Here is a 13,220-nt window from a genome sequence, read left to right on the forward strand (position 1 = left end):
TCAATATTCAGATATCCATGTGAAATAAAACAGGCCTGAAGTACGTCTTCCTGTTGATGGAAAAAACTGATTTAGTTGTAACACTTTTATGGTCTTTAAACACATTTATTTCACCTTTTCAAAAGCTCTATGTCTTTATTGCATCTGAAATGTATAAGCTGTACAGGTTTACACAACAACGCACCGAGGAACAGCTACACGTACACACTGGCTTCAGAGAAATACATAAAAATATTCTAACTTGATAAAATGAGCCAGTCTTTCAAGACATCTCCACATCATAAAGCACGAGAGAAGATTATTGAGCAGAAGAAAATATCAGATAACAGTTTACATTATGAAAGAGTAATTACAAATGCAGACCAAGGCTTACTTTCACTGATGCCACAAAATTCACACGTACAGACTTTATTCAAGGCCTTCAAGTCAACATTGAAGGTGTGAAGAGGTGTGGTGCTTTATAAAATTGAGGTTAAAATTGCAAGATGTTTCGAGTTGCCATGCAAGCAAAGTGAACTGAAAGAAATTGGCTAAAGTTATCAGCGGCGCAGAAACCTTTTCTTTGATATTTGTTATCTTGAGCTGTCTCCGTCCCTTCTGATACATTTGATTTGTTCTTCTCGAAGTTTTACAAGAGGACGACTGACATCAAAGAAACAGACACGATCACTTCTATTTTAATTACATCCACAGAGCGGTACAGTTGCGCCCTCGTTTCCTTTGACTATACAGGTTTCCCTTGATGATACAGGTTTCCCGACCAATTTCAGCACAAAAAGCATTCATTGTCCTCGAGGCCTTTTCAATTTTCATACGCACTCTTTTTTTTTAATCTTCTTCATACTGTATCTATTTTCACAATTTTATTCATTTTCGTTTTCGGGCAAACAAATGCGCGTTTTATTCATTCCATTTCGTTATACAGGTAATCAAATCTTTATTTTCAACAGTCGTAATGAAATATCCCCCGACGTTTATGAATTAACGCAGTCGAAGATTGTTTTTTTGTCGTCGGTCATAGTCAATCAATTTCAAACTTTAAGGGTTCAATTTGGACAAGTATGTTTGAGTAGTGCGTCCTTCTTTCCAATACAATTCTTTTTAGGCAGAACCTAAAAAACGAATCTGTTTTTTCCCTGTGCATTTATACATATTTGGTTTTTCTTTGCTGGGTAATTCACTTCAATGCAAATGCAAATCAAGCGTGTGGCAAAGATAACCAAAGGCTACAGATTGGTTTTTACATGAAAAAAAATTGTCAGTTTCAGTGCTTTATTCATTTTTTTTCTTTCCACGTTGATATGTGAAAACACAAAGCAGGGAGCATTCTGTGAAAAAGAAACGAAGTTGAATGGAAGCGTGTAGAAAATAAAGAAATTTAGTTCTTGATCATCATTTTCCTAATTTTGCTGACAAAGCTGAATGAATGAAACAAGGATACTTTGATTTTCGAAAGCTAATGTAAAGGAGCATGTCAATTGAAAACGAATTTGAATGAGCCACGCGCTGAACTGAACGATTTTTAGGGGGCATGTTGCCAAGTGGTTAAGGTCTGTGGCTTCCAATCATAGGGTTGGAGGTTCGAATCCAGCTGCTAGCAGTATGTTGTGGCCCTTGGCAAGCCACTTCACTCCTGCTTGCTTCTCTCCACCCAGGAGTATAAATGGGTAACAGCATTAGCTGGGAAGCAACCTGTGATGGACTGGCATCCCCTCCAGGAGGAATAGAAATGATCTCAGTCGTTTCATGCCAAGGAAACCAGAGATAATACCGGCCTGGTGAACCAAATTGGCTCAGACCAGACTTGCTCGCGCTAAACTGAACGATTTTTGCCATGAAATTTACCGGGAAAACACATACTTGGCCTGTTGGTTTGTCTGAACGACACAGCAGAGGGCGTCAGATAGCGCCAGCCGTGAGGATGTGGCGTCCTTCCAGCTCGTTCCCATCAGTTCATCTTCCAGTTTACCAACTCGTCCTTCTTGGCTCTCTTATAATCCCGCGTGCACACGGTCCAGGTGGGATTCAAGGCGAGTTTTGTGATATTCACTGAGATGTTGGTGTAGAGGGGGGTTAGGGTCACCCGTGCCGGCGGGTAGACCAAATTAGAGAGTCCGTCGCTCTCTAGTCTCTCATGCGCGTAATCCAGAAGGCAAACTCTGAAACAAAGACAAGCGCACTTAGATAAACATCCGTGTAGAACAAGCTGTTACCAACAGCTTTTGATATATTATTCCAAAATTAGGCACTGATGATTTCAGGCACGATATTTATTTTTGTCTCTAGGGCCTGTGTGTTTGATACAGAGGTTCAGTCAGGTGACCGAATCTGTCGTTGGTTCACTGACACCAAAACCCGCTTAATGGATGGAGCGAACCAGCGATGTGATCACTGATCGGGATCATTGATTGAGATCAGTGATCCGTCGCTGGTTCACTGACACCATAACCCGCCCAATGGATGGAACGAACCAGCGAGATCCAAATCCGTGTGAAACAAACAGGCTTTTACAGGCAAGGTCTCGACAACTACAGGCCTAGGCAACGATTGGTTCCCAAGCTGCTGGTTTTCAGCATGCATTCATAGTCACTGTACTGCCACACAGTATGGTAATATAGTCAACCACAGTCCTTTGCGTTTCTTTAAACGATTTTGAGGAGCTGGTGAATTTACACTACCAGCAAAATGCATTTTTTTTCATCTTGATAAACGAGAAGGCGTACAATCGTCCACTGAAGGTAAAGGTGCATAACTTAATTCCAGTACAGTTCAGGGTTCTCAGATTCTCAGGTTCATCAGATTTTGGGTGTAATTAGAACAAAAATACCGATACTAAAATATATATATGCAAGTAATTTCAACCCCTCTCAAAAGTACCTCTTTTTGTTCTTTGGAGCACTCTTGTGGTGTTCAGCGATGACGTTATAGAATCCTGTTACTCCCCAGGGTCGGGTCTTGAAGAACCCGTGGGCTTGGATCCGAATCAAGATGTCGTCATCCTCGCCTCCCCATCCCCAGTAGGCGTTGGGGAACCCGTTGAACTTCTGTATCTGGGAGCGAGTGAAGCCAGTGACTGCGCCAAAGAAAAAGCTATACTGAAGCCTGAAAAGGAGACAATGCAACTGATGTGACTTCATAAAGCTCAGTTTGTTTCGGAATTCAATTTTCATTACATTGAAAGGGATGTATACGGTATCTCGCTGTAGGGATCTATGGAACGCTGCATCGATTCTTAGTAACTAAAACGGTATTCATTTTAAAGTGTTTTTTTATATTTTGCCTGGCACCTACAAAAGGAATCATTTCGTAGAAAAGTTCCATTTTTCAAAATTGTATTATTGGATTTTAATCGTTTTGCATCAACTGTGCATGTACTTGGTTAAAATTTGCCGCATGGTTTCCAATTGTACAGAAACTCGTCACGAATTTAGCGGTCGAATGAACCTCAAATATGACGTTACCTAGAGCATTTCCGTCTTTTCGTAAGACACATCGAGACCCCACTATACTTTGGAATGCATCATCTGGATTTGTCTATTTCTAGGCCCTGGTGTTCCGATTAAGATTCAACAACGTCGCTCTCTCTTCCGAGAAGTTCTGCGCCTTGTCACTTACCCGTACCCCAGTTAGATACACTTGAGAAAAAAAAAACGCACTTACTTGTAATTCCATCTGTCAGCGCCGGAGATGAAATGTCTGGGCATGTGACTACATCCATAATAATTGGCGTTATTCAGAGGGAGGTGATCCACATCATGGAAGATGAAGCAATCCCAACGACTGAAATTGAGGGCTTGTTGGAAGCCAACATTCATCAACATGGCACGGTTAAAATCCAACCCATTGGCCTGGAATTTAATTCGGTACATTTATTGATAGGTCTATTACGAAAGGCTTGTAGTAACATCCCGTATATATTTTCAAAAAGTGAAGTATATGTCTTCGAAGTCCGTTTTGGGAGATACATTTTTTTTCGACTTAGGCTGCATCCGAAACTGTTGTCTAGAGCTACGTCTAGGTCTTCGCTCCATTGGAAATGCGTGGAGACGTGCAGACAATAGACCTAGCCGTAGCTCTTGAAGCCCGTTTCGGACACGGCCTTAGTTTGTACGAGATGTATTTTTCCAAAGTTCGTTTGTTTGAGGCATACATTCTCTAATGAGATCTATATGTAGAAACATTGTTTCCATTTTTGGAAACAAATCGTTTTTACTAGATACTATTGATGAAGTTTGTATTTAGGAGATGTATTTTTTCGAAGTTAATTTTCAGGAGATATGCATTGTCATGTTTGGATTCATTTCTCACAAAAACAAAATTCAAAAAATATAACTCATAAAAACGAACTTGGAAAAATATTTCTCGTAAAAACGACTTGTTTCCAGAAATAGAAATAACGTTTCTATTTATAATTTTACGGGAACGAACTGAAGAATATATATCTTGAACAAACGAACTTGCGAGCGTACAAACGAACTTCGAAGAAATATATTTCACTTTTTGAAAATACATAATTGACAGCACTCCGGGCTTTCACAGTATGTATTTCTATTTTAAAGTAGCGCACTGTAACATGAACAAGATTGTGTGGATAGAGTGAGAACTGAAGAAAATCATTGTATGTTTTGGATTGGGCCAACTTGCCCGAATTCAGATGGATGACCATGCATATAAAGAAACAAAATTCCACTGTTTAGGAACCAGTCTTTACAGGAATTGATTCTGAGAACGTGAGATGCATGTAACCTTTTTATCCCCGTGAGATCGAGCTGATAGCAAGACCGAGCACAGTGTCCATCATAGATGCAAAGGGTATGCAATGGCAACTAGGTCACCGGTGATGCAACGAGAGTTAAGTGGGGCGTAACTTCACTCACGAACTTATGTTACAGTGTGAATCGATACCACCCAAACCGTATCTGCACACATCAAATTAATCAAAACAAATTTGACGTACAGGTGTGTCACAGATAACTCTCCATAGTTCCCGGCGTCAACCTTTTTCGTTAGGTTTAGCTTTTGGAGAGATACAAGTCATGCACTTGAAGTGGAGACTAGAACTATACCCAAGATGTAATGTTTAACTTAGATATTGACTTCAACGAAAAGTGCAAGCACGGCGTGTTCTCGTTCTAGAATTGGTAGCCTAGATATTCTAGTTCGAGAAGTTCTTTCAATCTTACATTAACTGAACTAAGTCAGTTTCCAATAAGAGGTTTCTATAATGCACCATAATGTAATTGGTGTCCGTTTTGAAGGAGACCGCATCATGGGATCGAGGGAAGCAGTGACGCATCCGGTGCGGGACAGGGAGAGTCAGCCTAGACATGTTGCCCTTTTTTTATTGAACTAAAAGGGAAATGGGGATTCTTTTACGATTGACAAATATTTGGACATTTTTCCCCCTGGACCTACGACCTGGATAGCTATACTTATGGGAATCGACACTCAGGCAACCCCTTTTAACACACTGTGAACAGCCCTGTTAGTCCTTTTCGCCCTATAACTCGGGAAGCAGGCTGGAAATTTTGCTACGGGTGAACGGCGATAGTTGTTCACGTGCATAGAAATAACTGTTGTAAAAAAGCCTTCATCCAAAACCAGTATGTTCATGCCAGTAATCAATAGAATCGATAACTAAGTCGAATGCTTAGGAATGGTCCGAAAATATCATGCAAAAAAGCAGGATCAACCTGTCTTTCTTGAGTCTATTCAGTTATACGTGTACTTCTCATTCTGCTGACCATTTAACTGATATCTTACGTCAGCCGGCTTTTTTTTTAAAAGATACTTTGAGCAGGTGTAAAACCTATCTGTTCTTGATATGGATGCATAATGCCCTATAACTTTTTTTTACACTCGAACTGTGCATTTTGGTCCACTTACCCACGTATTCTTCGAGAATATCCATTAAACTGCTTGTAAACCTGCAGGTAAGATGGCAAAACCATCTACCCTACTCGTTTCATGTATCTGACTTCAATACTTGCATACCTTTCAAAGATTTATTGACCCACTAAAACAGGTTGACAGTCATGGTTGTGTGTGTCGTTACTGGTGGAAACCGAGGATGGATTTTAGGCAGAGATGAATCACAACGTCAGGTTGTGATTTTCCCTACATTTATCGTGTCTTAGGTACCGTAACCTGGATGTGTGAGGTTTAGGGAAGAAGCCAACAACCAGGAGAAGCGAGAAACGAAGATGAACCACAATAACAACAACATCGAGTGAAGATGTACTGCACGGGAACAGTGAGAGAACTGAAGCATCTTGCTTTGTCAAATATGGCTAACAATGAAACAAATAGCAAGTTTGAATGGCTGGCCCAAGTCACTTTCAGATGAAACAGGGGTCGCTTACACGTAATCGACACAGAGGATTCTAGTAATGCCGTACACGTGGGATCGAGGTGGATGAATACATTTCTAAAAATACACAAATGCATCTCACCTGCTCGATAACGTAGATTCCAAACTCAAGTTTCTGTCGTTTTAGAAATGGTACGATGTTTCTCAGGAAAATTGGCAGTTGATAAAATCTATCTCTAAATGGAACAATAATTGCCACCTGCGAATAAATGAAAATAACCACACTGTTGATTACTGATTCGGAGGGAAAGGTATTCCAGTCTGTTTGACTAACTTCACATGAGGAAATCTTTTACATAATAATGCAAGAAAACAAATTGTCATTTTTAAGAAAAGCAATCTTCAAGCAATTCAAAGATAATCACAATTGACAGGAAACAGCCGTGCTGGAGTTACTTGTCTATAATGACTGAAAAAAAAATATGCACGCGCTTATATAAATGCAAGCCGTTAGCTAGCGGTTATAGCCTCTTCACATAGACTAATGTTATATTGCAAGACGTAGCCAGGTAATTCGGATGGATTAGCAGACGGGAACCATCTAAACTGCATACCTTCCATCGTGGATGGCACTTTGCTGGTATCCAGTGTCCTCCAGATACATAATAATAATCATCAATTAATATCCCCTCCGAGAGTGCGTCGGAAACAGTCCTATGCGGCTGTTTCCTTTCTGGTCGTCGGCCACCATGTGCAGCGTCAGCGTAAATGGACCGCACCAGGACGTTGTCTGTATGGAGGTGCTTTCTCACAAAACTTGTGGATGTTCGTAAGATTTCCTCTTCAGCGTGGTAAAGTTCGGTCCAGTTCATATATAAGGTCACATTGCCGTCTACAAAGATGAAAATAATTAGGAAGATGATATTATACTATCCGAAAATGGTTGAGATCTGTAGGTTTAGGCCTAGTCTGAATAAAGGCAGGAAAACGGTTAAACATGAAGAATCGTGCAAAATGAAAATCCTTTTTTATTCCTCGATGTATTCAACCGATGACCACAACCGAATTCAGTGGTTACGGCTGCCAAACACGACCGGGACTGCGCGTTATTCCGTCGCTACAATGGCTATGTGTGGAGAAAAAAATTCAGAAAATAAATCACTGACTTACTTTAAACTACTTACCCGATCCAGCAAAATCATTCTCTTCGCAAATTTCATCAGTCTCGCCATACCTGATATCTGTGTAAAAACACAAAAAAAATATTAGTGGAAACGTAACAATCCTTGTCATGCGCAGAGCGAGCATGGGATGGATAGCCGAGTTGGGGGGGGGTGGAATCTTTCTCCTCAACTAGGAAATGGCTCTTTTTTCATGCTTATCCTTAACCGAATGTACCAAATCAAATCAGTGCTTGTACAGGTGCGCGTGGACGACTTCAAACAGGGTTGATGGACCGTTTACACAGCAAACGTCTATAAAGAAGATGTATGTTAGTGGTCTGGTTTTAATTTCCTGCCGGTGCTTCCCCAGATCCATCATGTTCTGGCAGTAAGTAATCGTCAAGTTGGTCTTGCATTTACGACCAATGGTTGACTTGCGAGATTCTTCAAGTGAATTGTATCGCAACAAATGTCCAGAGACGTGTTGAACATCTTGGCCCCATTCTGTAATATTTCTTGGTGGGAAGCGACTGCGGTCAGACACCGGAGAAAAAGAAAATCAGTTTGGCTTATTTCATTATATTTTCTCTTGGGCTTAACGTTATAGTGATGTAGCCTCGAAGAGAAGGATTTCAGAATAAAAAGGCCAGTCAAAGTGTGTATGAATTTCCCTTCACGGTCCTTCCTAACAGTATTGTAACCTTCTGACTTTTTAGTTCTCAACCTGTTTTTGTGACTTTTGATCAATGATGATAGATATTATTTTGTTAGTTATTCTCAGTCAAGTAGCACAGAGTCATTCCTCATTTGCACAGTAAATTCACGGAGTGTGCGTATAAAATCAGACCGAGGATTGTTGAGAAAGTGTGAACAGTATGATGCATCACCTTGACTACGTATTGATACTCTTTGGTTGGGGTCATAAGCGAGGTCAATGCTTCTGCGCAATCGGTTCAGCCAATCAGATAAGCGGTATCCCCCACCATCTTGTTCGACACCTGAGGATTATAAAGCAAAAATAATCAAGGGAATGATGCACAGTATAAAAGAAAATGCGTGTTTCCGTTAACTTGTGCACTATTAGCACACTCACCATGTTCTCTCACACGTTATTTTATACTAAATAGCTTCTTTTTCAACAATTAGAATATTTCACAGCATTTATTGATTGATGTATTGCTACTTTTTTGAAATCGCCTTTTCCGCCCCAGGGATTGAATTACCGAAATTGGTTTTGTTAGGAAATTTTGTTCAGTTCGGTATGGACGCGCTTTTACATTTGATCCGAGAACACAATGGTCAAAGTTGCCAACCAGAAAACCTGAAAACATTTGGATAAGACTCACCATCAACACTCGTCGTCAGAGGGGCAGGGGAATGGCCCCGTCCCCCTATAAAATAATGACAAAAATAGGGGGAGCCCATGAAAAGGAGGAAAGGAGTTGTTTCTATCTCACCACAACGATTACCTGCACCTAGCTGTGTTCAACCTACATTTAATTTCCAATCTTACCATACTTACTGTCCATGGACTTCCAGAGAACGGTGGTCGATACAAGTGCAAAGGCTACCAAGGCCCACATCAGTACGATCAGAGTTTTGTTCATGGCCAGGGACTTGAGGGTACAACGGTACCTGATTGACCGAGGTAAGCAGTTAATGAGCAGACTCATCATCGACACAGTCGGTGGTTTGGCTATCTAATGCCCAGGTTTTATTAGAAGACTACCGGAGGATGATACCCCTCAAAGCATGAGATCGTTACTTGTCCACAGATGTCCAGGAATCCCAAAAGGACAACAAATGCTTCAAGACGTTCTGTGAGACCTTTCACCCCATATGATGAAATTATCCTCCTTACAGAGTGAGTTTTTGCAGCACACCACAAAATATTACCTGAGCATTTTTACAAAGCTTAGAAGGTACTAGTGAGTTACGTTAAAAGCATCCATTTTAATCAAACAAATCTGGAACAGGGTGCAACACGACGGAAAGAGTGCCATCTAGTGCGGTGAGGGCCAAACGACGACAAGCTTCCACTCAGCGTAGACACGACGGTCATCAGCAATCCCAAACTGTGGCCGGAAGTCCTCTGTTTAATCATAGATTCACAACATCTCTAGCCACACAATCCCTCCTATTGTTTCTGATTTCAAGTTAGCACATAGAACACTGACGTTGACTCGAAACACAGTTCTTATTCCATGACGGAGACATTCGGATTCCCAGTGATTCAACGAAATGGTGTGCGCTTATGTGACCGTGAGAATCAATGACCACGTAGGCAGAAGAATGTCCTTAATCAAAGAGCAAAGAAATATTACGTAACATTTACAAAGACGAAAGGTGGGTCCACAATAGGACAACAATGCCGTTTGTGGCATTTTAAGAAGCACGGCGAGGCCATGCGGTGTAAAATCTAAGAATTAGTTCGTCTTCAACATTTTCTGCTTGACTTCCTGTGTTTTAAATGAAGAAAAATTCGGCTGGATACATATGGATGAAATCAACATTAGTGTAAAGCGCAATTCGGCAAGTTAAGCTGCAGTATTCTTTTTATCATTATTTATTTCTGGTAATGACACCAAGGATTCCTCAAAAGCACCCTCGGCATTGTAGCTCACAAGCCCGAAGATAGAAACCCGTAGAGAGGAGACAATGAGAAGCAGTTACAGTTTTAGAGGTGGGAGGAAAACCCCAGAGAAATATTCTGGGTAAAACCCACGGAATCAGGTAGGGACTAAAACCCAATCCACATGTGGATTCGAACCCGGACCGCAGAGGTGGGAGGCGAAGAAAGAACCACTACGCCAACCTGACTCCCCATTCTAGTCACAGATTCCAAACCAATTGTCAATGAATCCTCGGACACCTTTTACCGACTTCCCGTTCTGTGCCTCATACATCTACAATGGTATGTTTTCCTTCCTTCGTTGTACAACTGAACAACCAATCCCTGAGGAATAAGACTGGTCATTGTTCTTCTACTTTTTAAATAACTTGATGTTACGTCAGCCACCGAAAAAAATATCTCCATTCACACTTATAATTATGAAAATATGCAATGAAATTGACGTGAGTGGGGTTTGCGTTCACCAGGACACTATGCCGCTCTACCAAGTGAGGTATCCAACCTTATATTTTTGTCAATAGTTTTGTTCGGGATATTAGTCAAAAACCTTGTGATTGGTTCCCCTCCCAAAAAGTTCCCAGATATCCATATGAGTGCAGTTCAATACCAGGTTAATTAGCTACTTGGTATCTACTGGACCGCATTTGAAAAGCGGTCCAGTAGATACCAAGTAGCTAAAAGTAACGAACCAAATATACTGCAGGTCGGTCGGTCTTTCCTCGTGTTTTGGTCCGTGATCTCTTAACCAATACCCCGTTTGAGCAAAACAAGGATGATGCAGAAGTATGATATCAGTTGCCTCTTCAAGTCTGGCATAATCAAAAGGGGAAAACAGAATGCATGCTTTATTCACAGATGGACATGCTGGGGAGATGTAATTGGTGATCCTTTATTTCTTGTTTTGTTTGGTTTGGTCGGGAGTGGAGTATTGTACAGTTTGAAACATTGACAACTGTCGGTGGCTGCATGCATAGGCCTAATACGGTACTCACAAAATTATACGGCACTCTCAAAACAATTTAAAAATTAGTTCCGGGCTGTCGGTCTATTCTTTCTCTCTCTCTCTCTCTCTTCCTATATAGCCTACACAAAATATCTGTTGATCTTACCGTAGATAGTGCTGACAGAAGACCACAACATCAAAGTTGACGCAACTGCCAGCAGGGTCAGTAGCCAAAACACCGCCTGAAAATCGACTGTTCTCACGGTCCGGAAAAGGGGCTTCGTCAGGGCTTTCCTCCCCACAGCAGGAGGCCTGCCGTTCTGTTGGATCGCTCCCCATTTCTGACCAGCCGCTCTCGTCAGCTCGACCGACCTCTTTGTCGTTACGATGAGATTGTAGAAGATCCAAGCGAATATCTTCTGCAAGAGTCGGTACGGATAGCTTTTGTGTTTCATAACGACGGCTCGTACAGGAGCATTTTGCACCGAGACGGTCATAGGAGAAAACTCCACCAGAAAATTTCAACTTTCAAATATCTCAGTCTGTCATACTTCATTTCCGACTCGTTTTTACAGTGTTGCAATCAGCTGAACACAAGACTGAACATGGAACATCATATCTGTATGTCCCACAGGATCTGCCCCTTTTCTCACTGTGTTGGACCTAGCCTTGCTGCACCAAAGATCATACAAGTTAATAGATAACCCAAACAAAAGCTGATATGTGCATAAGATTGGGTTTCTATGACCCATATGAAGTGCTTAGCCTGAGTACAGGTATAGCACTAAAACTTTGTGTGTACTTGCCGTTGATATGGCAAAAAAATATAAAAAAACCTCCAACCCACGTGTTTGCAAAGCACCACACCTCCGTTCGTGGCTACTTACATGAAAAACTATGGACTGTTACGAGCCTATAAATTGTGTGACTTAAGTTGAGTCATTGTGACTCGAGTCGAGAAGGTTGAGTCAAGTCGCAGGTGTTTGTAAGCACAAGAGGTTGTTACACGATTGGGATTCAGTACTTGATACTTTCAAATTTACATCCTGCCCACATACATATGTTTACACACAAACATTACAAACCCTGGCTGTATACCAATAGAGCTGTGTGTAAACCATAGTTACATGTCCGCAGTATTGTAAACTGTTCGAGTCGAATGAGTCATTCGCTCGCAGTCAAACACTTCCCGAGTCGACTCGAATCAAGTCAACTCGAGTGACTCTGGTCGAAAGTATTGACAAGAATTATGATCAACTCTGTCTTTCAACCAACTATTTTTCACAAGCACTTTCACCCGTACCCACACCTCGGAAAATGTTTTTGAACCAGGTTTTACGTAAAGCGAGAACTGTAACCCCAGTAATAGTACCATTCCAACTTAATACAAATGATTTTTTTTCCTGATTGATTCCACATATCTCAATAACTTAGGGACACGTGTTTGAGAGAAGGAAAGGGCCATTTACGGATAATCTTACGCGTGTCTGCTTATTCATTTATTTTCCTTCGAGTTTCAAATACATATTCATAGGCGCAGAAAACCTAATAAATGATATACAATAGTACATAGGATCCCAATCTTTAGTGAAAATCCGGATTAAAGTGAGGATGTAGCCCATACTGAATTCAGAGACACATTTTTTACTAGAGGGTTTACATGAGAAGTGTACTGGTAGTTTTGAAAGAAGTTCCCCTAAAACCTGGTAAATCCTCTTAGCTGATGGAGTGTGGAGTCTGGACTTTGGTTAATTTGGCTTCTTGGGAGTACGTCATATAGTCTATTAGGGATAGTAAAGCTACTGGGGTGGCTGATCAAACATTGCTTGGCAACGACCAACATCCAGCATCCTGAATACAGACACCTGGGTAACATGATGTTGTTACACAGCTGCCTCCACTAAGGAAGAGTTGTCATGGAAACACCTCCCTTTTCCCTCTCTGGGGATGGTAACGGAAGCGGAAGGGAGAAAAGAGGTCAATAAAGTAGGGAAATGATTTGTAATTCGAACATCACAAACAAAACTTGCTTTGCCTGTTTGGAGGTTTGGCGCGTCGATTATGATTGGGGTTTCTGAGACCCTTGGATTCTGCATGACCCAAATGAAGATGTTGTTTCAACTGAGCTGCTTTACAAATTTCTTCTGAAAAAGAAGACAAATAAAAGCAAGC

The 13,220-nt window shown here is 41.2% G+C and overlaps 1 protein-coding gene across 3 annotated transcripts; it reads right to left on the minus strand.

Annotated features, from left to right (window-relative positions):
• Positions 1-104: 104 nt before the first annotated feature.
• LOC110980926 (beta-1,4-galactosyltransferase 6-like) lies at positions 105-11,723 on the minus strand. Of its 3 annotated transcripts, none has more exons than XM_022238004.2 (8): positions 11,215-11,723; positions 8,361-8,471; positions 7,495-7,551; positions 6,925-7,202; positions 6,453-6,569; positions 3,661-3,848; positions 2,878-3,102; positions 105-2,159 (listed from the first exon to the last, which is right to left on the minus strand). In XM_022238004.2, the coding sequence occupies exons 1-8, from the start codon at positions 11,543-11,545 to the stop codon at positions 1,949-1,951; spliced, it is 1,518 nt and encodes a 505-aa protein (XP_022093696.1). In that variant the 5' UTR covers positions 11,546-11,723; the 3' UTR covers positions 105-1,948. The 3 variants fall into 3 exon arrangements, with proteins under 3 accessions (XP_022093696.1, XP_022093697.2, XP_022093698.2); XM_022238005.2 differs by lacking the exon at positions 11,215-11,723 and adding an exon at positions 8,987-9,771; XM_022238006.2 differs by lacking the exon at positions 11,215-11,723 and adding an exon at positions 8,996-9,769.
• Positions 11,724-13,220: the final 1,497 nt, after the last annotated feature.

This window comes from Acanthaster planci, linkage group LG07 (assembly GCF_054643075.1).
Source record: "Acanthaster planci isolate LZ-2023a linkage group LG07, COTS_SCS, whole genome shotgun sequence".
NCBI lineage: Eukaryota > Metazoa > Echinodermata > Asteroidea > Valvatida > Acanthasteridae > Acanthaster > Acanthaster planci.

Excerpts from the sequence above, each read along its gene's own strand:
- LOC110980926 (XM_022238004.2), bottom strand. The coding sequence starts at position 11,545 with ATGACCGTCTCGGTGCAAAATGCTCCTGTACGAGCCGTCGTTATGAAA. Across the intron at positions 7,203-7,494 it reads GAATGATTTTGCTGGATCGG|ACGGCAATGTGACCTTATAT; the intron begins GTAAGTAGTTTA and ends TCATCTTTGTAG. Across the intron at positions 2,160-2,877 it reads GCTCCAAAGAACAAAAAGAG|AGTTTGCCTTCTGGATTACG; the intron begins GTACTTTTGAGA and ends TCTTTGTTTCAG.